General features: G+C 39.8%; 2 protein-coding genes across 17 annotated transcripts in view; both read right to left on the reverse strand.

Moving 5' to 3' along the window:
- The window catches only part of LOC131250804 (uncharacterized), a 31,003-nt gene extending 5,991 nt beyond the window's left edge, over positions 1 to 25,012 (reverse strand). For 3 of the 15 annotated variants that reach the window (XM_058251140.1, XM_058251133.1, XM_058251129.1), the window contains exon 1: positions 1,990 to 2,146. Coding sequence is in view for 3 of the 15 variants with exons in the window: in XM_058251128.1 (XP_058107111.1) it covers positions 18,759 to 19,795; positions 20,750 to 20,801 (1,089 nt within the window). In the remaining 12 variants the exon portion in view is untranslated. Of the gene's footprint in view, positions 1 to 1,989; positions 2,153 to 17,351; positions 17,408 to 18,758; positions 19,796 to 20,749; positions 21,427 to 24,884 lie in introns of those variants that run through there. The other 12 variants (XM_058251128.1, XM_058251127.1, XR_009173453.1 and 9 more) reach the window with 12 other exon arrangements.
- On the reverse strand, positions 9,858 to 13,523 carry LOC131250800 (putative disease resistance protein RGA3). 2 transcript variants are annotated; one of them, XM_058251123.1, is made up of 2 exons: positions 10,778 to 13,523; positions 9,858 to 10,297 (listed from the first exon to the last, which is right to left on the reverse strand). In XM_058251123.1, exons 1-2 carry the CDS (start codon positions 13,153 to 13,155, stop codon positions 10,018 to 10,020), a joined length of 2,658 nt encoding a protein of 885 aa, XP_058107106.1. In that variant the 5' UTR covers positions 13,156 to 13,523; the 3' UTR covers positions 9,858 to 10,017. The 2 variants fall into 2 exon arrangements, with proteins under 2 accessions (XP_058107106.1, XP_058107105.1); XM_058251122.1 differs by having other exon boundaries at positions 9,859 to 11,474; positions 11,511 to 13,521.

The following is a 25,012-nucleotide window of genomic DNA, read 5'->3' on the forward strand; positions in this document are numbered from 1 at the left end:
CCAATGTTCGTAACTCATGCATTCTATTATGATTTCTACATGTTACAATGAGCGTTAGGATAAATTGTTTTCTTATAATTTACTTTAGGAAAGTATTATGTTATCGAATCTGGGTAAAATATAAATGAATATCTGGCATTGTATAAAGGAGAGCGTTATCATCTAAATGACTATAAGTGACAAGTATCCCGAACAACAAGAGAGCGTTTCAACTACGATCTACTTCGTAATGTGATTAAGAGATGCTTCGAAGTACTGAAAAGCACGCTTCCCCAACTTAAAATTGATGCCTCCTAATTCGCTGCAGAAATATATATATATATATATATATATATATATATTCTAGTAACTTCATATGTGGTGTACAATTTCATAAGGCATCACACTCGACAGGCTCTAATATTTGAGATATGGCGGAGGAAGTATGTGGTGGTTCCAAATGATGACAATGGGGGTGCTAGTCGATCAACTTCAAATGTAGATGCAAGTCGACAAAAGCAAAGATGGAAATAATTCAAGGTGTAAACAAATGGAAGAACACCATGGATTACTTTAAAAAAAAATCCATCCGTACTTATGATGTTTTATTAAACTCTTAAATATGATTGTAAATACTTTAATTCGGTTTTGAATTTAAATTGAAGTTTGATCTGGATTTATATTAAAGTTTGATTATGGTGTTGGATTGTATTTTTAAGTCATGTCAGGAATACCAACTAGTCCCAAATGTGCTTGTATTCATAACCGCATGAGGTTGTATTAATGAAATATTCCATGCTTTTTGCTACTGTTGTTGCAATTATTGAATTCCATCTTGATTGTATATTAGAAAATCAAGTAAAGTTAAAGAGATTACTTATGTGAGGTTAGAAGTCACAAACTTTTCTACTTTTTGACGGGTATGTTGTTTACTAAACATACTTATGGGTTGAATAAGTAGAAATCAAGATCAGCTGCTTGAGGCATAAGTAGCTGAAGAAAAAGACTTATGATCGAAACACATCCTAAGAGATCCCTTCAAAATCTTTATTAAATTAAGACTTCAAAGAATCAAGCTAAAATCACACAAAGTATCCATTTCTCTTAAAAATCTCTAAGCACAACTCAACATATGGGGCCCGCTGGATGGGCATGAGATATGCAAATTGGGCTTTTGGGGCCTAGGCATCTTCATAGCATGCTTCTTACAACCATACATGCTTGCATTAAGAGATTATATAGAAGATAGTGTCTGCGGCTTAAAAAAATTTCGAACTAGCTTTTGTTGGGGATCATTTCATGCCAATTACAGAATTGCTCACCGTCAATTAGAAGGGATGATTAAACATGAACACCAAAACATTAATCGACCAGTTACAGAAGTCTTGGTGCGGTGTAGGAATTCAACACCACCAGACGACGCTACTTGCAAGGTTCTCTATAAGGTTTAAGAGAGATTTCCCCAATTTCAACCTTGAGAGCAAGATCACTTCCTAAAAGGATTGAAAATAGGTTCATTTCTACCATATCCATCTCCCCCAAAACTGGGTCATATCATCCCATTTTTGAGCTGTTTTGGACCAATTCAAGTATGAAGATGATGCTTTAAAACCTATAATCATAACAGTGGCCTGGTTCACAGAACATGGGCCCGTTGTGTAAACCCTAGACTCACAATGCACAAGTGTGTGATGCCGACCGTCCATAAGGTGGGCCCCACCATGCAAATGCCGTCGCCGCAAAATCAGGCCGCCGAACTGGCGTGGTGGTATCGTGTTACCGGAGAAATGGACGGCTGAGAAACGCATCCAGCTGGTTTTGTAAAGTGTGGCCCACCAGATGAGCGTACCGGCCCCACCTTTAAGCCAAGGTAACACGCGGTGGGGCCTACATTATATGGACGGTTCTGATTGTCCCATACGCATCTCATTGGAACTGGTGGTCTGCAATGGAAGTTATTAAGAGAGAGAGAGAGAGAGAGAGAGAGAGAGAGAGAGAGAGAGAGGATACAAGATCTGGGGTTGGGATCTTCAAATTTCGGCGATTTTCTGGCGCACCTTCTTCTTCTTTCACGGTGGAGAGCTGTTCTGACCTGAAGGAGGGTTAGAACGAGAGAGAGAGAGAGAGAGAGAGAGAGAGAGAGAGAGGCCACTTACAACCGTTTGTACGCTATCCCATCGCTAGTAGCGGATTGCATGTGCGGTGCCTTCGGGTACACAGACATTCCGTACACCCTGGTGTCAGAATCAGCGTAGGTCCACAGAGATGACAGTAACAAATCCACTCCGTCCATCAGTTTTCTAAGACCATGATAGGACAGTAATCTAAAAATCAGACAGACCCAAAACTCATGTGGGCCATACCACACGAAACAGTGGGGATTGAATGTCCACCATTGGAAACTTTGTGGGGGCCACAGAGGTTTTGTTTCAGAACAATATTTGTGCCTATAGTTTATCTGGGTGGTAGTAACCATATGAACGGTTTGGATGGCATATAAACATCATAGTCAGCTCCATGAAGGTTTTAACCGTGGACGTTTCTATTTTCACTTTCTCGTTTTGTCTGGACCACCTGAGTAATGTATCTTTCTGATTTGCAGGCTACGAAACTATTATTATCTTGAAAAACCGATGGACGGAGTGGATTTGTCACGAGCATTTTTGTGGGCCCCACACAGCTTCCGACAACATGAGTCCCTCGGAATACAATACGCGTCTCGCTTACCCGCATCCGTGCAAATATACGTTTATTTTTCAATTCTGACATGTGAAGCCCTTGTTCAGCTAATCTAGACCATTGAATCATCTAGGACGACTGTCGAACCATCATACTCGAAAATATTTATATGTTGGAAGAACCCAGGAACCAATATTTACTACCTTTCTCATTTGAATTTGGACCGTTTCTGTATTCCTCTTCTTAACCTTTGTTTGTGGACCACGAATCTAAAGGTTAACATTGTTCTATCTTGTAAAAAAGAATCGGAATTAGTACATCTACCGTTATAAGAAACAAACCAATGGCTTCGATTTCCAAACCATGGGCCCACCCCCGATATTTTAAAACCTATGTCTACCGTTCGACGATGTGGCCGAGCGTATGGTTTAAAATTCTTCGATGTTATCCAACCAGTTGCAATACGACCAATCTCATCGTTCAAATAGAGGACCTGTTTGGAAAGCTGGATTAAATGGTATTGAATTTCTTTCGGGAGAATTATCTATCCAATCCCATATTTGGGATCAAATTTTCCTTTCGAAAAGTATCTAAATTGTAATTTATGTAAAACAACTAGATTAGACGATCAGTTATCATTTTTTTTTTTTCTTTTTTAGCCATTTACTATATGAATTATGTAAAACAATTACTTTCTCTAAAAGCTTAAGCTATCATATAACAACGTATTAATGTATGTTAAGAGACTTCAATAAATTCATCATTTTACCATGTCATCCATTTTGCCATGTCTCATTTAAAAGAATAATTCCAAAAAATGAGGCAGATGCTAAACTCAAGTGGACCCACACTACAAGAAAACAGCCGGAATTAAATGCTTATTGTTGAAAATTTCAATTAGGGTTACATAGGTTTTGGATGAGCTGATATTTGTGTCTTCCCTCCTAGAACTTCTCGAATGGTAAATAAACATTACAGTGAATCTTAGGAAGTTTTAAATGGTGAATGTTCAATCAATACTATTTTCTTGTGGTGTGGCCAACCCAGGAATTGGATCTGCCTCATTTTTAAGCTCATGCCATAAAAAGAGGGGGCAAAAGGATAGATGGCGTGGATAGAACACATATATCACGGTGGGCCCCACAGTCCAGCCACCACCCGACATTCAATCACCCTCCGATGGCTTGTAACTCTCCTTGTGAGCCACCTGATGAGCGGTCTGGATCAATGCAATGTGTGCCCAACTTGCACAAGTTCAAAGCCCAATATGATCGACCATCATCTTAGTTATGTTAAAAGAGATTTGAGGGATTATATTATCCGCAATCCAAGGGTCTCCCTATGGGCCACCAGATGAGCGGCCTGGATGGACTTTCGTTTTAAGCGTGTATAAATGAGCCCATGCTTTGGTGTTTCGAAGGTGCATGTTACCATAGATGGACCATAAACCATCTTGCAGATCTGAAGATCTTAGCCGCCAAAAGTAGAGCTAGATGGATTGTCGTCTGTACATGTGGCACACGTGCATATAGAACAAAATCACAATAATGAGAAGCCCATAAGCATGTAATTGCCACCAAATGACGTTTCAAATTCAATGGGTGTCTGTCCGTTGTGACGGACGGACTCGGTGCAATGTCCATTCATCAGTGGACCGGGCCAGCTCAAGCAAATTAAAAAACCTCTATCAGGAAATCCTAACCATATCTACGTACTCATCAGAAGGCCATGGGCCAGAGATCATAGCCACTTGTCTTAAGGCTCATTTGGCACCTTGTAATCGGCAGCATGCATTGAAATCCCATTTACACTGGGATCTAAGCGTTTGGAAGCTTGTAGTTGGAATGTGCTGTATGTATATAACTTAAATTTGATTAACTAAATCAGCTTTAGTATTTCAAATTAGTGTATATATGTGATATTTAATAGAATGATTGTGATAGGCTCATCAAAATATGTACTTTCAAAAATAAGAAACTCTTAGCCTCCTTGTGCAGTCCACAATCTAAGGATCACAAATGAGCCACTCGTCATAATATTTTAACCGGCCATGTAGATTGAGCTGGGCACGGGACAACTCGACTCGTCCGACTCGTTTAGATCTGACTTGATAGGAATCGGGTGGGTGAGTCGATTCGAACTGAGTAGACTTTGTCCAATCTGAACTCGAACCCAGTCAAGTTTGGGTCACCCAGTAACATGATTTGACTCTACCCAAAATCCAACTTGGTACTGACTCGACTCGATTCGAAACCCAACTTCTACATATATAAAAATGTAAAAAAATATATCCAAATTTAATGTTTCAGATCTGAGATGCTGTGAGAGGCTGCAATTCTGATAGGTACACCTAGGTTTTGAGTTTTCTGCCCATGCATACCCACTGCACCCTACCTGACCCGACCCAGTGACGACTCCACCTGGCTTGGTACTTGTGACCCGGTCCGACTCGATCCGGATTAGTCCAGGTCAGACCCGGACTCGGATCGGGTCATGCTGGACTTGGTACCAAGTCGGGTCGAGTTCGGGTAAGGTCTATTTCAAAACTGGATCTAGTTGGGTCAGCCCTAACTCAGTCCGACTCGAGTTGATGCCCAGCCCTAACCCACCCAAGGTGGGGCCCAGTGGATGGATGGTTTTATGCAGTTTATATCTCACCTGCATAATCATGCCTTGATAATAGAAACATTAATTTTCTTATCCTGTTTTTTTAAGAAGAGGATTCATCAAGCGTTGATATCCAAAACTCGGCATGTGTGCATGACATCCCAACCGTTCATCTGTTGCCATTGATTGAGGAGAGAGTCCAACCAATGGCCATAACTGCAAATGGTAAAGAACCTCTAATAAATGGCTAGTTTCATCTGATTGGTGCATGGCCCACCCAGGATCTATTACTAGTGTGCATTCACTTGCGATATCCGAGTGCCAAGAACAAAATTTTCTCACAAATCAAACCCAAGAAATATATGAAATCTCAAAATTACAAAGAAGAACAGTCCATGCTCTGAATTATGTTCTATATGGGCCACCCCTGGCTGATCTTGACCATCACTGCTTGTAGATGAACTTAAATCATTTTCATTTTCTTTTATTTTTCAAAGGTTAGCCGAGGCTTGAACTCAAGAACTCAATGTTGAAATCTGCCCTGTCTACAGTTGAGCTACAGGTCAATTACAGAGGTCATGACTACTACTAAAGTGAGATCATGGACCATAGCTTATTTATGAAAGTAATGAGAATATGGAGGGTTCAAAATATCAGACCATCTCAATGTTGGCCCGAATGGGGTAACCACATGTCAGCGATCCTAAGCCATCGATCAACTAAGCAAAACAAACTGGAGAAAATATGCATTACAAAGAGAAATGCATCCCTCTTCACAATCCAAACACCGGTGTCGAAAAATACATGAATGCATGCACACACAACCTCATGTGTCGGATTTCGAATGCGTGGGCATAGTCATGCACAAACCAAAATTGAAACATGGGTATGCACATTCTTCACCTACACCTATGCAGGCATTAAAAAAAAAAAAAAAAAAACAATACATGGTATCAGAGGCAGAGCTAGAACCAGAACATTCTTCACCTACACGCCCATGCAAGCATAAAAAAAAACAATACATGGTATTGGAGCCCGAACCAGATTCTAATAAAAAAAACAAAACATGGTATAGGAGCCAGAACCAGATTCTAAGAAAATGTAGGACTGAAATGTTGTACCATACTGAGCCTTCATTTTGTACAAGTGGTGGCAAGAGGGACCCACTGTAGAGTAATCCAAACAGTTGATTTCAGGGGACCCACTGTTGATGACCAACGCATTATAAATCCTTAAATCAGAAGAATCCATGGTGTGGAGATGGACGATTGTAGTGATTACCTTTTTCAGCACTGTGGCAGAAAGGATTTCAAAAACAGAATTGTTGTTTGGAGAGCAAGCAGATATCCTGGATTCATTAAAAAGCAGATGCTGAATATCTTGCACCAGTGGGTAAAGGAAGTGCAATGGTACTCAGCAGAGTCCATAGTTTTCTTTCCAATCCAAAAGGCTAAGTCAAATCAAGGAAAAACAGTTTCTTTTCCCATGGATTCTTTGAATCCAGAGACAGCAGCTTAAATTCCAAACATTTCTGTGGGTGGTCAACAAATAGACATTCACATTAAACACAGAAAAGGGCCGCAATCAAGGAATCTTATGCTCTTTCTTGGGCCCTAAAGGCAGTTCGCATAAGCCATCAGCAGTTTGGATCATTGAACAATGGCCCCCACATGTGGAACTCCTTAAAACCTGAATGGTATGCTGTACAAGCTTTAAGAAACACTTCAAAAACCAAAACATGGCATAACACAACATGCCAAACAGCCAAAGAAACCCAACTCCACACATTCTTCAAAAATCAAAACATGGATATGAACACAAACAAGCAAAGATGTAAACACACATGCACACACATTCTTCAAAAATTAAAATGTGGGAATCAACACAAACAAGGTAAAGATTATGAGAACACATACATTCTTCAAAAGTAAAAACATGGGTATCAACACAAACAAGCCAAAGATACAAAAGAACACATTCTTCAAACATCAAAACATGGGCATCAACACAAACAAGCCAAAGATCATATTAGCAACGTTTCCACAAATCAAATTTGAGAAGGAAAAATAAAATAAAATCATATTCTTCACAACTCAATTATAATCTATAAAAACCAAACAAAGCCCACAACAGTTACAGTAATGCAAGATATTGAGAACATGATATTCAAACTCCAAAAATGTTATGCATTTCAAGATTACCAAAAATAAATAAAATTCCAATTCTTTACAAGGAAAAAAGAAAAAAAGAAAACCCAAAAACAGAATTTTAGAGCGTGAGCCAAAAATGAAAAAAAATAATAATAATAGCACCGTAGACACTTATGTTGTAAGCATTTTTTGGTTTTTGGACGGCCGAAAATTTAAAATTACAAAAGTAGATTTTTAGGGAACGGAATTAGAGTTTTAGATGAAAATACCGTTAGGTTTCAGGTAAGAAGCAGGTGAAAAAGTAAGGGTATTTTCGTTTTTATTGAGTTGTCCGTACAAGTAGGGATCTAGATTGGTAGGAAAGGTTTTGTTTGAGTCGAGATAGGGTGGAAGGTTGCGTCTACAGTAAAAAAAATTACCCAAAAAAAACAAGGGAGATCGAAGGCTTGAGTTGATCACACCACACCAGGTGAAGCAAGCTATGGTGACAATAACAACCACCGTTGAAATCTTCATAGGGTCCACCGTATTCAATGGTGTCATCCACTTAAGCCTTCAATATGTCTCCTTTTTAGACCATGCCTTAGAATGATCTTTTAAAATGAACCGACAGTGTAAATAAAACATATACATCATGATGAGTCCCACAAAGCCCCATATAGAACCGTCCATCTTTAGCTAGGCCATGGTGGGGTAGTACCTAATCTGCTCCGTTAAACATCCAGTTCAGTCAGTCCATGACTGTGGGCCCACCTTGATACATGTGTTGTATATTCATGCTATCCATCTATTTTTTCCAGCTCATTTGAAGGCATGGCCTAAAAAAATCTAAGTAGATTCAAATCTCAAGTTGACCATACCAGCGGTTAGTAATATTTGACTCGAAGGTCTTTTCAAAAGTTGTTTCTTTATATAAATTTACGCCACATGCGGCACACATTTGTGAAATCCAAGCCATCCATCATATTGGGCCTGTTGTTTTAATGCTTTTGGAAAAATTTTGGCTTTCCAACTTTTAAGATGAGCTATAGTGTATAAAAAGGAATACAAGTACCGAAGACATTTTATTCTAATAATGTAGATTGTTGATTTGTAGAATGGCTTGATGTTTGCGCAAGGGTATTATACAGTGAGCAAATCCTTATGTGCAGCTTGGATCTTAAGCACACATGAGATGATACGTAAATTTACTTTTTATAGTGTCCTATGTGACTTAACCAGATTAATTTTCTAATTTCCTAAATACTTTTCATGTTGGACACAACTCTTATATAGCCTAAAATTACTAAAAATAGTAAAAATGGAAATAAACATGGAATTCGACCGTCATATGATGGAATCTAGCAAATTCAGCGTGGGGCAATCCGGCTTTGCTAGGTTGGTTGGCTAAAGTAGCTCCTCCTACCCCAAAATCATATATGGTACGTCAAGTAACTCATTCCAATTTGCGAAATATGCCTATTTTAAGGTTCCGATGGTCTTGATGCCTTTTGCTTCTGATCGAGTCTTCTCTGATCCATCTTGGACATAAAAGTGCCCACAACCTGCTCTACATTAGCATCTTACTATAATGCAGGGCATTTTTACATCAAGTGGGATGTAGGATACATTCAGGACTTGTGTCTCGTGTGAGGTAGAACCTATGTGATGTGGGCATCATAAGTGAGTTGCAAAAAACTTAATTCATGAGATGTGAGGCATGTGCTATGAGATAAATAGATTGATATATTCACCATAAATTAGAGTATTATTGGATTCATTTCAAAAATTCCAAACCATAGATATATATCATAGGCCTCATTGGACAGTCTTAACCATTCAAATAATATTGGTTCAATGCACCTAGATATGTTATGGGGAACACCACTCTAAATCATGTCCTATGGCTCAGTCTGATGAGTGAATGAGCCAGGTTTTATTTCTAATTATTATAAAGGAATAGAAGCAAAAGATTGAAGGATTGTAATCTAAGATAATTTACCTATCGCCCATGTAAGGAGAGGCCCGTCAAACAAACGGCTTAGATCATTGAAAGATAACCCTATATTCATTAATTAAAGATAAGTTTGGATGTACACAATTATTGAAAAAAATATTTTGGTATAACTCCATAGAAAGAATTAATAGGCAGGTCCACACATCAGGTGGGACCCACTTACAACGTGATTGCGTCATGCTTGCAACACACTCATGTTACTGGGGAGAAAGGCATAAAAATCAACGGCTATGATCTCTGAATCCAAAAGATTTTTAGGGGCGCCCTCTATCAAAAGTGGATCCTACTTCTTTTTCTTTTTCTTTTTTCGGATTAAAAAAAGCTTGGAGAAAGGCCCAGCAGTTTGTTATGCTGGGCTGAGCCCAGGCCCATTTTTATTCTCATCTTTGAGAAAGGCAACTATGCAGTCATGGATTTTCGTATGTGCGCGCGTGCGTGAGGTGTGACGGTGGACGGTATCATCAAAAGCTTTATTAATAAAAGAAAAAAGAAAAAAGAAAAATTACATAAATAAGGAGGGGGACAAACAACCTGACCTCCTAAACAACAAACAAATAAAAAAAGGCAGTAAACATTTGATAAACCTCTCTTGTTTAAAATTAAATCCTAAGGAAAAATTGTGATATTAGGGATGTGGGCAATCTTGTAGCGATCTTCTCCTCCTTCTCGGCAGCGTTCTTCTAAGACTGGACAGTCCCGGATGTATAATTGTTGAAGCATGGTGAGGTGTTGCAACTCCTCTGGTAGAGATGTCAACTCTGGACAGTGCCAGATGTCCAATTTTTGAAGCATGGTGAGGTGTTGCAACTCCTCTGGTAGAGACCTTAAATTAAAACAAGTTTTGATCTCCAGAGTTTGGAGGGCTTTGAGTTGTCCCAACCAACCACTTGGGAACGATGTCATCTCATCACTTCTCCAAATCTCCAAATGGTTAAGGTTGGGGAGGACGGGTAAGGGCACACCGGATGACATTCCAACATCACTTCCACACAAAGTCAGCTTCTGGAGGAGCGGTGGAAGGTTGCTGGGCAACGCCTGTAGCTTTGGGCAGTAATGTATTCCTAATTCCAGGAGTGATGGCATAACCTCTCCATCATCTCCACCTCTCAATTCCCACTCTTCCCAATTTGTCATGAATATGAAGGAGAGGCTCTCCAGCTTTGGGAATGAGACAACACCACCACCACTTCCATCATTATTATCATCCCCACTAAACTCACCACCCACCTTTCTCACCTCTTTCATTCCTTCAATATAAAGGTATTTAAGGGATGGTAGTTTCCCAAGACCAGGCAGTTGTTTACACTTAAAACAAAAAAAGAGTTCCACCTTGACTAGATTGGAGAAAACCGGATCCTCTGTCCACTTGGGAAACTTGGAACCTCCGTATCTCCATATTCTCAACTCTTTCAAGTTTGTGTGGGGCTGCAGGATTTCAAGCACCTCCTCTGTTCTCTTCTGCTCATCATCACCCGATGCTTCATCGTCGTATTCGAAGGTTAGAGAATGAAGGTACTGCTTCTTATTTAGTTCTGCCTCTCTAGCTTCGTCTCTGCTCCTCACATTTTCCAAGCCTTTAATGTAAAGACTTCCTTGAAGATGATTGAGGTGTTTCAGTTCTCCCCATTTACATCCTTCATCGTCACCCCCCACTATGAACTTTGTTAATGTCCGAAGGCTACTTAGTTTCCCTATGCCCTGCGGTAAGTACTTCAACTTCCCAGTGCCTTCTAATTCTACATGTCTCAGGCCAATCATTTTCCCCATCCCTCTAGGCAATTTTTGAAGCAAACACCAATTGAGTTTCAAGGTCTGTAAATTTCTACAATTACTCACCTCCTCTGGCAACTCCTCGATCTTTGTCCATGATAAATCAAGATATCTCAAGTGCTTCAATTTTCCTACTGTTGGAGGCAATTTCTGAATGCTAGTGTAACTCAAGTCCAATGCCCTGAGGTGCCTGAAATGATGAAATAAATTGTTTGGCACCCTGGAGATTGTTGAGTCACGTAGCAACGTCCGCAGCTTTTGTGCCTTATACAAGGTGGCCCAATCTCTGTCACCTGCGTCATCACTGTCAACTTTGTCATCTCTGTCACCTGCGTCATCACTGTCAATTAAAAACAAATGGCGGAGATTATTTAGGTTCAATGAGGATTGCTTTCTCATCTCCACCACTGAACACTCACTTCCAGCAACAGATTGTGCAAGATCATGAACTAAATCATGCATCTTGCAACTGACTACTTTCTGATCATCATCATCATCGAGTTCTGCATCTTGGAGCAACGAGCGTCTTAGTAAATCATCGAAATACAGCCCACCAGTTTCCTCCATATCTCTGGTTCCGATGAAACCTTGTGCCACCCATAACTTGACTATCATATCCTTCTCTATCCACCAATCTTTTTGGAAGACGGATAAATATGCGAAGCATTGCTTCAAAGCAGGAGGCAAGTCATAGTAGCTGAGTAACAAAGCTGGTAAAATGCCTTGTAAGACATCATTTGAATTCCATACATCGCTTTCCAAGATAAGCTCCCATTCCCTTCTCGTCCTTCTCGAGCCCATGGCACTCCCTATTGTCTTCGCTGCAAGAGGCACCCCTCCACATTTCATTACAATTTTCTTTCCAATCACTTCCAACTCTGAACGCTCACTCTGATGCTCAAGCGCTCCACGGCTGAACAATAACCAGCAATCGTCAAAGGATAAGCCTGCCAGTTTATGTATGCGACCCCTTCCCATCGCCCATGCAACATCTTCACTGCGAGTGGTTACAATGATTCGACTCCCCCGTGCACCTTCTTGGAAGGGAGGTATCAGCTTGTCCCACATCTCATTGTTAGTGCTCCAAACATCATCAAGCACAAGTAAGAATCGATTTGAGTGTAACTTATGACGGAGGCGATCCTGCAATGGGGCCAAGTCTAATGACTCGCAACCAGTCCCAGTTGCAGATTCTATGCTTGATTTTGTAATCCGTTTCACGTCAAAATCTTCAGAAACACACACCCACATTCTCATATCAAAATGCCCCTTCACTTTCTCATCATTGTAGGCAAGCTGGGCAAGGGTGGTTTTGCCCAAGCCCCCCATTCCAACGATTGAAATGACAGCATACATGACCTCCACCTCTCCACTACTCTCCCCCAGCAGGAATTCTAGAATTTCATTTTTTTCACCTTCTCTACCTACAATTGACAGCTGATTGGGTAGGGAGCCAGTCTCTCGCTCTCTGATCTCTCCCCGCCTCACTTCACTATCCACCCTCTCCCTCTCCCCACTATCTACTCTAAGACCCAATAGGTTCTTATCTTTTTCAATATCATCTAATCTACCCCTCACCTCCTTCATCCTACTCGCAAATTTCCAGCGTAACACGACATAATTGAAGCAGTTAATAACAGGCGACAGGAACCTTGTTACCTTCTTCTTACTGAAACGGGACACACCACCTTCATCAGGTGCTTGTGATTTGAGAGCTTCCGTCATCCATTCATCTAGTATGTCATCCACATCGTAGGCCACGTCTTTGAGATTCTCCAACCACTTCTTCACAGCTTCGTCCTTCAGTCGCCGAGTTTCAGCATCTTTAAGTACAGCTTGGATCAAGGTGAACGTACTGGAAAGCTTTTTGATCTCGTTGGTGACACCCACCAACAAAACCACCTCATCTTCAAGAACTTTGGCCAATTTTTCTATGGCAAGTGAGACCAGTGAATCAACGATCGAATCAACCATGTTTTCTGCTTTTGGTGGTGATGGAAAGAAGGGAGGAATTTGAGTTCAAAGAGGTGTAAATATAGGAAATGGGAAGGACTTTGAAGGTATGGAAGAGAGAGAGAGAGAGAGAGAGAGAGAGAGAGAGAGAGAGAGATGCAAATGTGGAGAAGGAAAGAAGGGAGGAATTTGAAATAGGAAATGGGAAGGACTCTGAAGATATGGTAGAGAGAGAGGGAAAGAGTTGTTTTAGTATGTATATGGGAAGAATGGAGGAATTTGAGTTCAAATAGATATTGAAGTAGGAAATGGGAAGGACTCTGAAGATATGGAAGAGAGAGGGAGAGGGAGAGAGTAGTGAAAGATGCAAATGTAGAGAAGGAAAGAAGAGGAGCGTGAAAGATGCAAACATGGAGAACGAGGTTAGCTCTGAAAGTCATGCTATGGCGTACGAAGCAAAAAATCAGACAAATCCAGGCATCCAATCAGTACCTTATAAAATTGACGGTCCAGATTGTTCGCTCATAAATAAGTCCAACTAACAATCTGAACCATCCATTTGTTAGAGACCATGATGGATGGCTTATTATTTTAAAGCACTCCTTTTATCAGCCAATCCCATCCATTCCATCCACGGCTTAGAAAATAAACAGCTTTGTAAGAGAAGGAAAACTTATGGAATGCTTCAACCATCCGCTCAGTGTCAATTTTAATAGTTGACCTTAAAACTATGTTCCAGATCTAGTGAACGGTTCAGATTGATAGATTTGAATCTCCAAATATCCTAATTCTGACAATCATGAATAAATCATAGTACACTCATTCAAGATTGCCAGTAAAGTGATTAAATGTAATGGGACCCACCAGAGGAGAAAGATGCGTATATGATGTGATAGAAAAGGCATCCAAAGCTACTTTTTTCCAAAGATATCAGACACATGGAATCTCGTGACTCACATACCACTCAAAATTCAAAAATCAACTTCATGCATTCACACTGATGGGCCCACCATCGATGTGCTTGTTAAGAGAGGAAGAGGATTGCGTACTGAGTAAAATCTGTGGGGCCCACCGTGATATATGTATTTTATCCACTCCGTCCATCCATTTTAACAGATAATTTTATTATATGAGCTCAAAAGTGAAGTATTTATAAAGATCAAGTGGACCACACCAAAGGAAACAGTATGAATTGGACGTCTACCATTGAAAAATTCTTGTAGGCCACAGAAGTTTTGGATCAAGCTGATATTTGTGTTTTCCTTTCAAACATCTCTTTATGATCTTATGAATAGATTGGATGACAAATAAACATCACTCCAGGCAATGGGAAGGCTTTAACGGTGGAAATAATTATTCCCACTGTTTCCTACGGTATGGTCTGCTTTGAGCTTTGGATATGTTTCAATTTAATAAACCAAATATATTCACTGTGGGCCCAACCGAGTGGACACACTATGATAAAAGCTAGCTGAGTAACTCAGTATGCAATCCAATTTCTTCGAGGGAGTTCATAACTGATGTATGATCATGTTGGCCACCAAAGCCTATCTGGCCCGCCCATAAGGTCACAGCACTGTAAATAGTCCTCAATAAAAATTCACAACCGGTAAAGCAGCCTTCTCTTTTCTATCAATGACATGCAATAAAAGAAAGTCTAGCAATCCGATCCATAGCTCAAGTGGTAGACGGAGTGAAGGATACCTTGTTTCAACACTGGGGTCTTTGTATGGATTCCAACAAGCTAACAAAATAAATAAATAAATAAAAAGTCCAATGTTTCTAAGGTAAGGATCCACCCAGACCGGTACATTATAAGTCACTCATCCATGAGCCGTCGATTGTTTGCCACCATTTTCTACATATTGGCCCAGACAATGATTTTTTTAGGTGGAGCTGACCTCTTCAATAGCTGAGATGTCAAATGCATGTAACATCTTAGCCCACATGCAATTCTGATGTAGAGCGGGTTGCGGACAGTTTCATGGGCAAGATGGATCAAAAAAGGCCCAGTCGATGACAGAAGTGATCCGGACCGTTAGACCTTAAATCGGGCGTATCTCACAATTTGGAATGAGTTATCGGATGTAAAATATATGATTTGGGGGTAGAACAAGCTACTTTAGCCACCCAACCCGGCTATGTTAAGTTGCACAAGCCGGATTTGGAAAATAACCCCAGATCGATGGTCGTTTCCCTATTTTAATTTCGTTTTTACTATAAATAGTAAGTTTTAGTTTAATTATAACTCTTCAACGGTGAAGCCAAATAGCACACTTACTATTTTTGGCCGAAAACCTTGCACACTAGTAGACATAACGACAATTCTAAGAGTTTTAGTAATAATTTGCTTCTGATTTCTCTCTCATTGCCTGGTATCCCTATTTAATGGGTTGTGAACTCGTTTATTTCATTCATTAATTGAATTTCAAATTTATTAGAATTTATTTCTATTTTATTCCTTTCTTTCCTCATGGATTCGAGAAGTCTCCGTGAGGAGTCCAGGGAAGCTCTATGGATTCGGAGTACCTATCCTTGAGGAAGATAGTGATCGACCTCATCACGTTCATCCTGCGTCAAATTCAATGGATAGTAACCATGTGGTCTATTGAGAAGGACATTTCTCTCTTATTAAATTGTCATCAACAACCTCTCTAGCAGGCTACCGGATTTCAAGGGCAATTCAGCATCTACATTCGACGAGGATAGCTATGTGAGTAATCTGGGTCTTTGTGGACGACTGCTAGAAAGAAGTTGCTCATCCGAAGACCTGTCACCAACCCACCACGAGGGATGCTGATTCGGGAATTGCTGATAATCCTTCATTGTTCTACTCATGTATGGCACTGTCTCATGCATCTCATGCATTAGCATTTTAAGAGTGTCACAGCACTTCTTTTCTTCAACAAGAGCTGGTGGCAAATGTACATCACATCCATATTGATCCGTACAGCAATTGGATTTGTAAGAAGCTTTCAAGAGCAACCACACTACTTTAGAAATTGTGCTTGTAAATCCATAATCCAAAAGTGAGGGTATACCAACCAACAAGGACTGTCCATCAAGTCATTCAAAATCTAGAAAGGACACAAACACTCTCACCCAACATCCATTACGGTTGAAATATAGTTCAAAAACTAGAAATTTTGGCTCCATTCAGATGTTCAGCCAGTTCAGGTTCCCTCAAAGTCTTGACCCAACTTAATTTTTAATAATTAGAAAATTAAAAAAGTTCCACCATTAGTATTTATACTTAAAATAGTTATAATAAGCTCGAAAAAAGCAAGGTGAGATTTTAACACCAGTTCACCAGACAGCACACTGATGCAATCCGTCCAAACACATTGCAGAGGTTTGAGGGTTCGAATTCCACTTTGAATCTCAATCTGGACGACTCAATTTGAGTCAGTGTGAGTAATAGAACCGAGTTGACTCGGCTGAGTTTCAAGCCGAGTCGGCAAGTTTTACAACCATGACGCATAATACCCACCTTGCCATATGAAATCACAACCTTTGGTTTAGAGAATGATTCCAAACTGCAAGGAGCAATTCCCAAGCAGTTGTGTAATGGCTTCTCCAGACTCATGATTCAAGGGGGGAAAAAATGCAACCTTTTTTAGGGCTACTTGATCTTCTAGAGTGACAAACAGAGTACAAAACACAAGGCAAGAGCATAACAAAGAACAAGATCTATATTTCAAAGTATTTCTTTTAACAAACCGAAATGCCACTATCGAATTGCATGATAACTTGAAAAATACACGGGTCGGCCTCTTACCAAGCAAAGACCATATATATCACAACCCTGAGAAAAGAGAACAAAACAAAATGAAATGAAAAAGAATGATAGAACCACATAATAGAATTACACAAGACAAAGTTCGGGGAATAGCTTTGAATTTAAGGTTATGGCCTTTTTCAGGTGAATCCAACCCCCCAGAATGTTTTTGATTCCCACAAACTGGCCTACAAACAAAGCATATTACAGATACCCTCCTTGCTTCCATTCCTACACATGTACAAGTTGGCTAATAACCATTCTTCTTTTTTAAATACATGAATCAAGTAATCACAGTTACCTGCATATAATCCTTTAATCAGACATGGACATCAGTGTTCCATGGATATCATCATGTTGACCACACATGCACTTCAGATGGTCGGTCTCCCACCATGGATAGCCTACGTGGCAGAAATCGGCTTCTCATCAACCATGCATTCTTGGAAATTTAGACCACGGTTTCAACCTGTCTTTGCATCGATATTTGAGGATCTTTGATTTTGTGGATTTCACACAAGGTCAAAAGCTGAAAAAGGTTAAAATCCAGTGGCCAAATAATGGGAGAAAACATGAAAAACAGACTCAAAACCATAAAGATCTATGCAGGACGCAGTAGGTCTGCATTCTTCCTACACTGAAAACAACCTCCTCAGCAATCTAAGCACATTATAAACACATGAGGGACTGCTGTAAGTGTGCACATACCTCCAAAATCCAGTTGCCGATGCATGCTTAGGATCCTTTCTAGTACATGCAACTGAAATGACATTCCATGCTTCTGAGATATGCTTGAACTCTAGGAGTGGCAATGGGTCGGATCAGCCTGTTAGGGGTCAGGCTAAAAGGGTAGTGGTCAGGCTCAGGTTAGAAAATGTGGCCCGTTTAAGTAGATGGGTCAACCCCAGGTTGAACGCTACCCGACTTGGCCTGCCCATATAGCTTATGAATGGTTTAGGCCAGATGACCTGACTCAGCCCAAAACCTGAAATGAATTAATAGACAATAGCATATATCTGCTAATTGTGCAATGCTGTGCAGTCTTTTAGCCCCATATTCCATCGTAAGACCAGAGTGTGGTCATGCTGGGTTGGGTTAAGTCAGTGAAGCCTGACCCAGTTACAATTTAATGGGTCTGGTCGGGTCAGGTTGGGCTTCGGCTTGATGAATTTTAAGTGGTTACCATCAGGCCATAGGGTAATTAACCACAGGTAGGGTTTGGGCTGGAATTCTTGGCCTGATTAGTAAATGGGCAGAGATCGGGTTGACCCCTACCAGACCCAAATATGGGAGACCTGATTGGAGATTACAACAACAACACCATGCCAATAAAAATCCAAAACTATTTCAAATATTAACGGAAATTTCAATTCCTTCTAGAAGAATGTTTGAAACATTCTGGAAAGCCGGTGGCTTGCAATTGGACGTCTCTTACCTTAGATTGCAAGTACAATGCGAATTTCAGGGGACTTCAATAGAAAATGGCTATCATGGAAATGACATTAAATAATAATGAGGTGAACATGAGTTTATACAAGAAACAGTTCAAATGAAGCAAAGTTGGAAGTTTTGATAGAAAATATACAATATTCCTGCATGAACATAAGTTCATTCAAGCAGAAAGATGTGCACAAGATACAGAACCCAGAATCTACACAAATCCAATAGAAATGAGTGGAAAAATAAAAAAGCACCGAAAGCATTTCAATGTGCATCATTGGTATTAGTAAGATGTGAGAGCATTCAAGGAATATAAGCGGAGAACTTTCATTAACTAGCATTAGTGGCAACAACAAAAACATTGATTTTTTTTTTTTTTTCAATTTGGAAATGGAATGAAAAATACCTAATTCAGCATCCACGTTCCTTCCACAACACCTGTCCCTGTCCCTGCCCCTGCCCCCACTTTGCCACTGATAGCAAGCTCCTTACCACACTTGAATCTTTTGTTCGTACAACAAACATTGTCTCGCATGATGCTCAGATCATGGAACAAGATATCGGTCGAAGATAGAGCTAGCCCACTTCCAAAGTCGATGCAAACTCCTTTTGAAGAACACATTGGCTCATGCCACATGTCAGTACTAACCTGCTCGATTGGAGCTTGGTTATGCCCTACAATTAAAGCGTCTTCTTTAGCCATCTCTTTGAGTTCTTCAGTTAACCTCATAATGCGTTCCATGGCAAATGCAAAAGTCAGTTCTGACTTCACCGCTGCATTTATAAACCTTTTGAAAAGACGTCTTAAGCCATTCTGCCGAACAAACTTTGACATTTCACAATCAAGCTCTGCGTCCGTCAAGATATGACAGTGTTTCTCAATGAACTTTGTCACAACCCATCTATTCTCCGCTTCCCTTCTAACCTCAAGCCTTGCAGGACAACCAATTCTAGTGATTGGTCTCGGAGCTCTCTTGCGGTCTGAATTCTCTAGAAACTTCCTTTCTCTCTTCCCTTCTTTGGAACAAGACATAGCTCGGAAAACCACAACCTTCAACTTCTGGGATTTTTTTACTTGATTAAGGCGTACGCTAAAGCCGCATAGCTTGGCATATGCATTATAGAATTCTATGGCAGCCTCTTCTGATTCAAACTCCCTCCCAACATGTGGTTTGCTGTCATCAGGTGCTACCGGTATAACCTCCAATTCAGGTTCCACACCTATTTCAGCCCCGGTAAGATCTACAGACATAACATGTTCAATAGACGAAATTGGGTCTACAGATCCTACTACCAATGCGGGCTGTGCAAAGTCACCAGAACCTGTGGACTCTGGGCCAACAGCTGATTGAATCTGATCTTTCTTTGGACATGAAGTTAATGCCTCTGCTGTTGTTGAACCACTTTCCATGTCGCATTCCATGGTTGAAGCAAGTAACCTAACTAAGATTCCATAAAAGACATCATCACATAGGTTAGTTTGGCTTGATGTGTAGATTCACTTATACAAGACTAGATAGTTGAATAGCTATTCTTACACAACTGAAACACACACACAAGTAAAAGATTTTCCAAATATATGTTACTGTTGATTTTTCATGTCGCTTTCTCGGTGTAAGAGACCTCACACCATGAAAAATCAATGAACACTCATATATTCAGAAAAGTAAAACAATTATCCAAATATATGTCACTGTTGATTTTTCATGTCACTTTCTGTGTAAGAGGCTTTACAGCATGAAAATCAATGAATGCTCATATATTCAGAAAAGAGATTTTGCCAGACGGTATTGAAAATTTGAAACCATTTGTTCAAGAATTGTATAAAGAACAATCCAAGGATTTAATGCCCACTTGCTACTGTGCATGTGGATCACATACTATATTTTGGGAGAGAAAATTGATTGAATGTCATCTCAACATAATGACACCTAAACTAGGGGACTAGACTATGTGCACATGTAAACCGTCAAATTGGTAAATTTATTCAATGTAATTTAAAAAAACGTTGCTAAGCCCCCACATGTGCATAAGGCTGCCCATCTACATGCCACCATGTATGCCAATGTGGCACATGGGTGTGAGATCCAAACCCACCTAACAGAGTTTGGATCCCTCATCCATGTGTCACATGAACACATTGGTGGCATGTAGATCATCATCATCATCATCAGAGCCTTATCCAGTTGGCTACATGAATCCTTGCAACAAGTCATGGCATAAGCTTGACACCAGCTGTCAACCCAACGCAACCCTCCTTTATCCTGGCTTAGGATCGGCAATGAGAGCACAAGACTCCCACAAGCACAATGTAATAGAATATTACATTGGTTGATTACAATCAACAAGTTATTTGGTGGCATGTAGATGGAGGCTTATAAGCGCATGCGAGCTTACCAAAATGTGTGATGGCCATTGCATGCACAACGACACCATAAGAATTTGTCATTTTGCAAGACGTTCGAAAGAACAAACAAGGCAAGTAAAAGAACAAGCATTTAAAAAAAAATAAAAAATGGTTGAGGATATTGGCTCAATGGTGCATGCTAGTTAGCATGTGCATGGTTGAGGACATTGGTTCGACAACACACGTTATGATATTATACAGGGTCCATCAACAGTGCAGTTCAACGTGCCAACAGTTTGGATAGAGAAACAGTGAACTTCTCTTATTCTAGCCAATGGTGTATACGTGGTAAGTCCTTGTGTACGCTACAGACATGGGTGTGTACGTGGTAAGTTCTTGTATAGGCCACCGACATGGGTGACCTCCGACGAGAGTGTACGCTTGTATAGTTAGAGGTGAACCTGATTTAAAACCTCCGATAATGAATTCCGGTACACTCAAGGAGAGTGCATCCGCTGGGAGTATAGTAGGGAAAACGAACCACCATACATACTTGTGTTTGGGATTGTCAATTGAACAATTTTCTAATTATGCTTATGTGATTGTTTAGTTAAATTATATGTATGCATGATTAGATGAATGCTAGGATTGAAATAGTTAGCACATCCCACACACATATACACTATTGAATGAAAGACTAGTTTCTTATTGATTCATGCTATGTAGTCTATGTGATTAGACCCACTTTGGCTTGGAAGCGTTAGTGTTAAATTGATTTAATTAGTTTAAGGTGGCATATTAGTTGAAGTAAGCAATCTTGTTTAAATTGGCATAATTTTTAAGTGGTCTAATTCAACACATGCTCCCCCCCCCCCCCAAAATAATAATAAAAAAAAATAATAATAAATCATCAAAAGCACGGCCATTACAAATATCTCAACATCCTCTCAATCTCTCTTCCTCCTCTTAATCAACTCCCTCTCTCAATCTCTCGTTCTAACTTTCTCTTCTCTTTATCTCACAACTATTGACACCAGCCATGGCCCAGATGTGGTAGCGGCAGCCGACGCTAGAGCAAGGGGCAACCATAACAATCTCTCTCTCTCCCAGCCACGATAGTGGCAACCCCTGGTTGCACCATCTCTCTCTCTCTCTCTCTCTCTCTCTCTCTCTCTCTCTCTCTCTCTCTCTCTCTCTCTCGTAGTTCAAATGAAGGAGGGATGCACTTAATTCACATGTTGGAGGGATGCACCTGTTAAAGGGCACTGATCTTCCCTTCAACAACTTAAGTAGGAATTTAAAAAGTATTTTTTTTTTCTTAAAGTCATAAATAATGTTAAGATATTCAATAACTTTTAAATAGAAATTTACCAAATTATTGATGGATAAGTAGATGATTTATTACTGTCAGTAAAAAAAAAAAAAAGAGTTACTTATCAAGGTGTATGCAAACAAGCTCTGAATATCTTCTAAGACAAATCTCTCAAAAAACAAAATAGAAAACCACTGATGACTTAGTATCTTTTAAGGGCTTGTTTGAACATACATTGATACGTAACTTCTTTTGCTGACAACAACAAATCAGCTACTTATTTGTCAAAAGTTAATTTGGTAAACTCCCATTTAAAAGTTGTTCAATACCTTAACATTGCCTTGGCCTTAAGCCAAAAAACTTTGCATTTTGGTATTTTGCTTAAGTTGCCAAAGGAAAGACCGATGTCTCTCCAATTGGTGCCTCCCTCCTCCCATTGTTTGATTTTATTTTATTTTATTCTTTTTGTTAGAGTTACAATTTTAATTTGGGTTTTTTCATGTGGGTTTTAGGGAGAGGAAGGGAAGAGAGAAAGAGGAGAATGAGAGATGGTGCGGCTGGCGATTGGGAGAAAAGGAGAGATTGTCGTGGCTAGCCCTTGCTCCAGCGTCGGCTGCTGCATCTGGACCACGGTTGACGTTGGCAGTAGTCACTGCCATGACTGTGAAATGTAGAGGGGAGAAATTTTTTTTTTTTTTTTTTTGAAGATTCACGAGGATTATATTAAAACAAAAAGGAAGAATAACAGGGAATTGAATGAGAAAGGGGAGAGATTAAGAGGAGAAAGGGAAAAATGAGAGTTTTGTAATGGTTATCCATTCCATGGTACTTTTTTGGGGGGAAGAAAAAATAGATGTTTAATCTTCAATTTCATATGACGGAGTGGCTATTTTCTATACAATTCATAGCCAATGGTCGTAATTCATTCATTCTATGATGATTTCTACATGTTACAATGAGCGTTAGGATAAATTGTTTTCTTATAATTTATTTTAGGAAAGTATTATGTTATCGAATTTGGGTAAAATATAAATGAATATCTGGCATTGTATAAAGGAGAGCGTTATCATCTAAACGACTATAAGTGACAAGTATCCCGAACAACAAGAGAGCGTTTCAACTACGATCTACTTCGTAAGATGATTAAGAGATGCTTCGAAGTATTGAAAAGCACGCTTTCCCAACTTAAAATTGATGCCTCCTAATTCGCTGCAGAAATATATATATATATATATATACATTCTAGTAACTTCATATGTGGTGTACAATTTCATAAGGCATCACACTCGACGGGCTCTAATATTTGAGATATGGCGGAGGAAGTATTTGGTGGTTCCAAATGATGACAATGGGGGTGCTAGTCGATCAACTTCAAATGTAGATGCAAGTTGACAACGGCAAAGATGGAAATGATTCAAGGTGTAAACAAATGGAAAAACACCATGGATTACTTTTAAAAAAAATCCATCCGTACTTAAGATGTTTTATTAAACTCTTAAATATGATTGTAAATACTTTAATTCGGTTTTGAATTTAAATTGAAGTTTGATCTGGATTTATATTAAAGTTTGATAATGGTATTGGATTGTATTTTTAAGTCATGTCAGGAATACCAACTAGTCCCAAATGTGCTTGTATTCATAACCGCATGAGGTTGTATTAATGAAATATTCCATGCTTTTTGCTACTGTTGTTGCAATTATTGAATTCCATCTTGATTATATATTAGAAAATCAAGTAAAGTTAAAGAGATTACTTATGTGAGGTTAGAAGTCACAAACTTTTCTACTTTTTGATAGGTAAGTATGTCTTATATCTACTGAATAAGTAGAAATCAACATCAGCTACTTGAGGCATAAGTAGCTGAAGCAAAAAAGGCCTTATGATCCAACCACATCCTAAAAGATCCCTTCAAAATCTTTATTAAATTAAGACTTCAAAGAATCAAGCTAAAATCACAGAAAGGATCCCTATCTCTTACAAATCTCTAAGCACAACTCAACATATGAGGCCAATTGGATGGGCATGAGATATGCAAATTGGGCTTTTGGGGCCTAGGCATCTTCATAGCATGCTTCTTACGACCATACATGCTTGCATTAAGAGATTATATAGAAGATAGTGTCTGCGGCTTAAAAAAATTTCGAACTAGCTTTTGTTGGGGATCATGTCATGCCAATTACAGAATTGCTCACTGTCAATTAGAAGGGATGATTAAACATGAACACCAAAACATTAATCAACCAGTTACGAAAGTCTTGGTGCGGTGTAGGAATTCAACACCACCAGACGACACTACTTGCAAGGTTCTCTATAAGGTTTAAGAGAGATTTGCCCAATTTCAACCTTGAGAGCAAGATCACTTCCTAAAAGGATTGAAAATAGGATCATTTCTACCATATCCATCTCCCCCAAAACTAGGTCACATCACCCCATTTTTGAGCTGTTTTGGACCAATTCAAGTATGAAGATGATGCTTTAAACCCTATAATCATAACAGTGGCCTGGTTCACAGAACATGGGCCCGTTGTGTAAACCCTAGATTCACAATGCACAAGTGTGTGACGCAGACCATCCATAAGGTGGGCCCCACCATGCAAATGACATCGCCCCAAAATCAGGCCGCCGAACTGGCGTGGTGGTATCGTGTTACCGGAGAAATGGACGGCTGAGAAACGCATCCAGCTGGTTTTGTAAAGTGTGGCCCACCAGATGAGCGTACCGGACCCACTTTTAAGCCAAGGTAACACGCGGTGGGGCCAACATTATATGGACGGTTCTGATTGTCCCATACGCATCTCATTGGAACTGGTGGTCTGCAATGGAAGTTAATGAGAGAGAGAGAGAGAGAGAGAGGAAGGAAAAGAGGATACAAGATCTGGGGTTGGGATCTTCAAATTTCGGCGATTTTCTGGCGTACCTTCTTCTTCTTTCACGGTGGAGAGCTGTTCTGACCTGAGGGAGGGTTAGAACGAGAGAGAGAGAGAGAGAGAGAGAGGCC

This window comes from Magnolia sinica, chromosome 7 (genome assembly GCF_029962835.1).
Source record: "Magnolia sinica isolate HGM2019 chromosome 7, MsV1, whole genome shotgun sequence".
NCBI lineage: Eukaryota > Viridiplantae > Streptophyta > Magnoliopsida > Magnoliales > Magnoliaceae > Magnolia > Magnolia sinica.

Coding starts and splice junctions, on each gene's coding strand:
- LOC131250800 (XM_058251122.1), bottom strand. CDS start 13,155: ATGGTTGATTCGATCGTTGATTCACTGGTCTCACTTGCCATAGAAAAA. Junction 11,475..11,510: donor AATTGACAGTGATGACGCAG/GTGACAGAGATG, acceptor GTGATGACGCAG/GTGACAGAGATTGGGCCACC.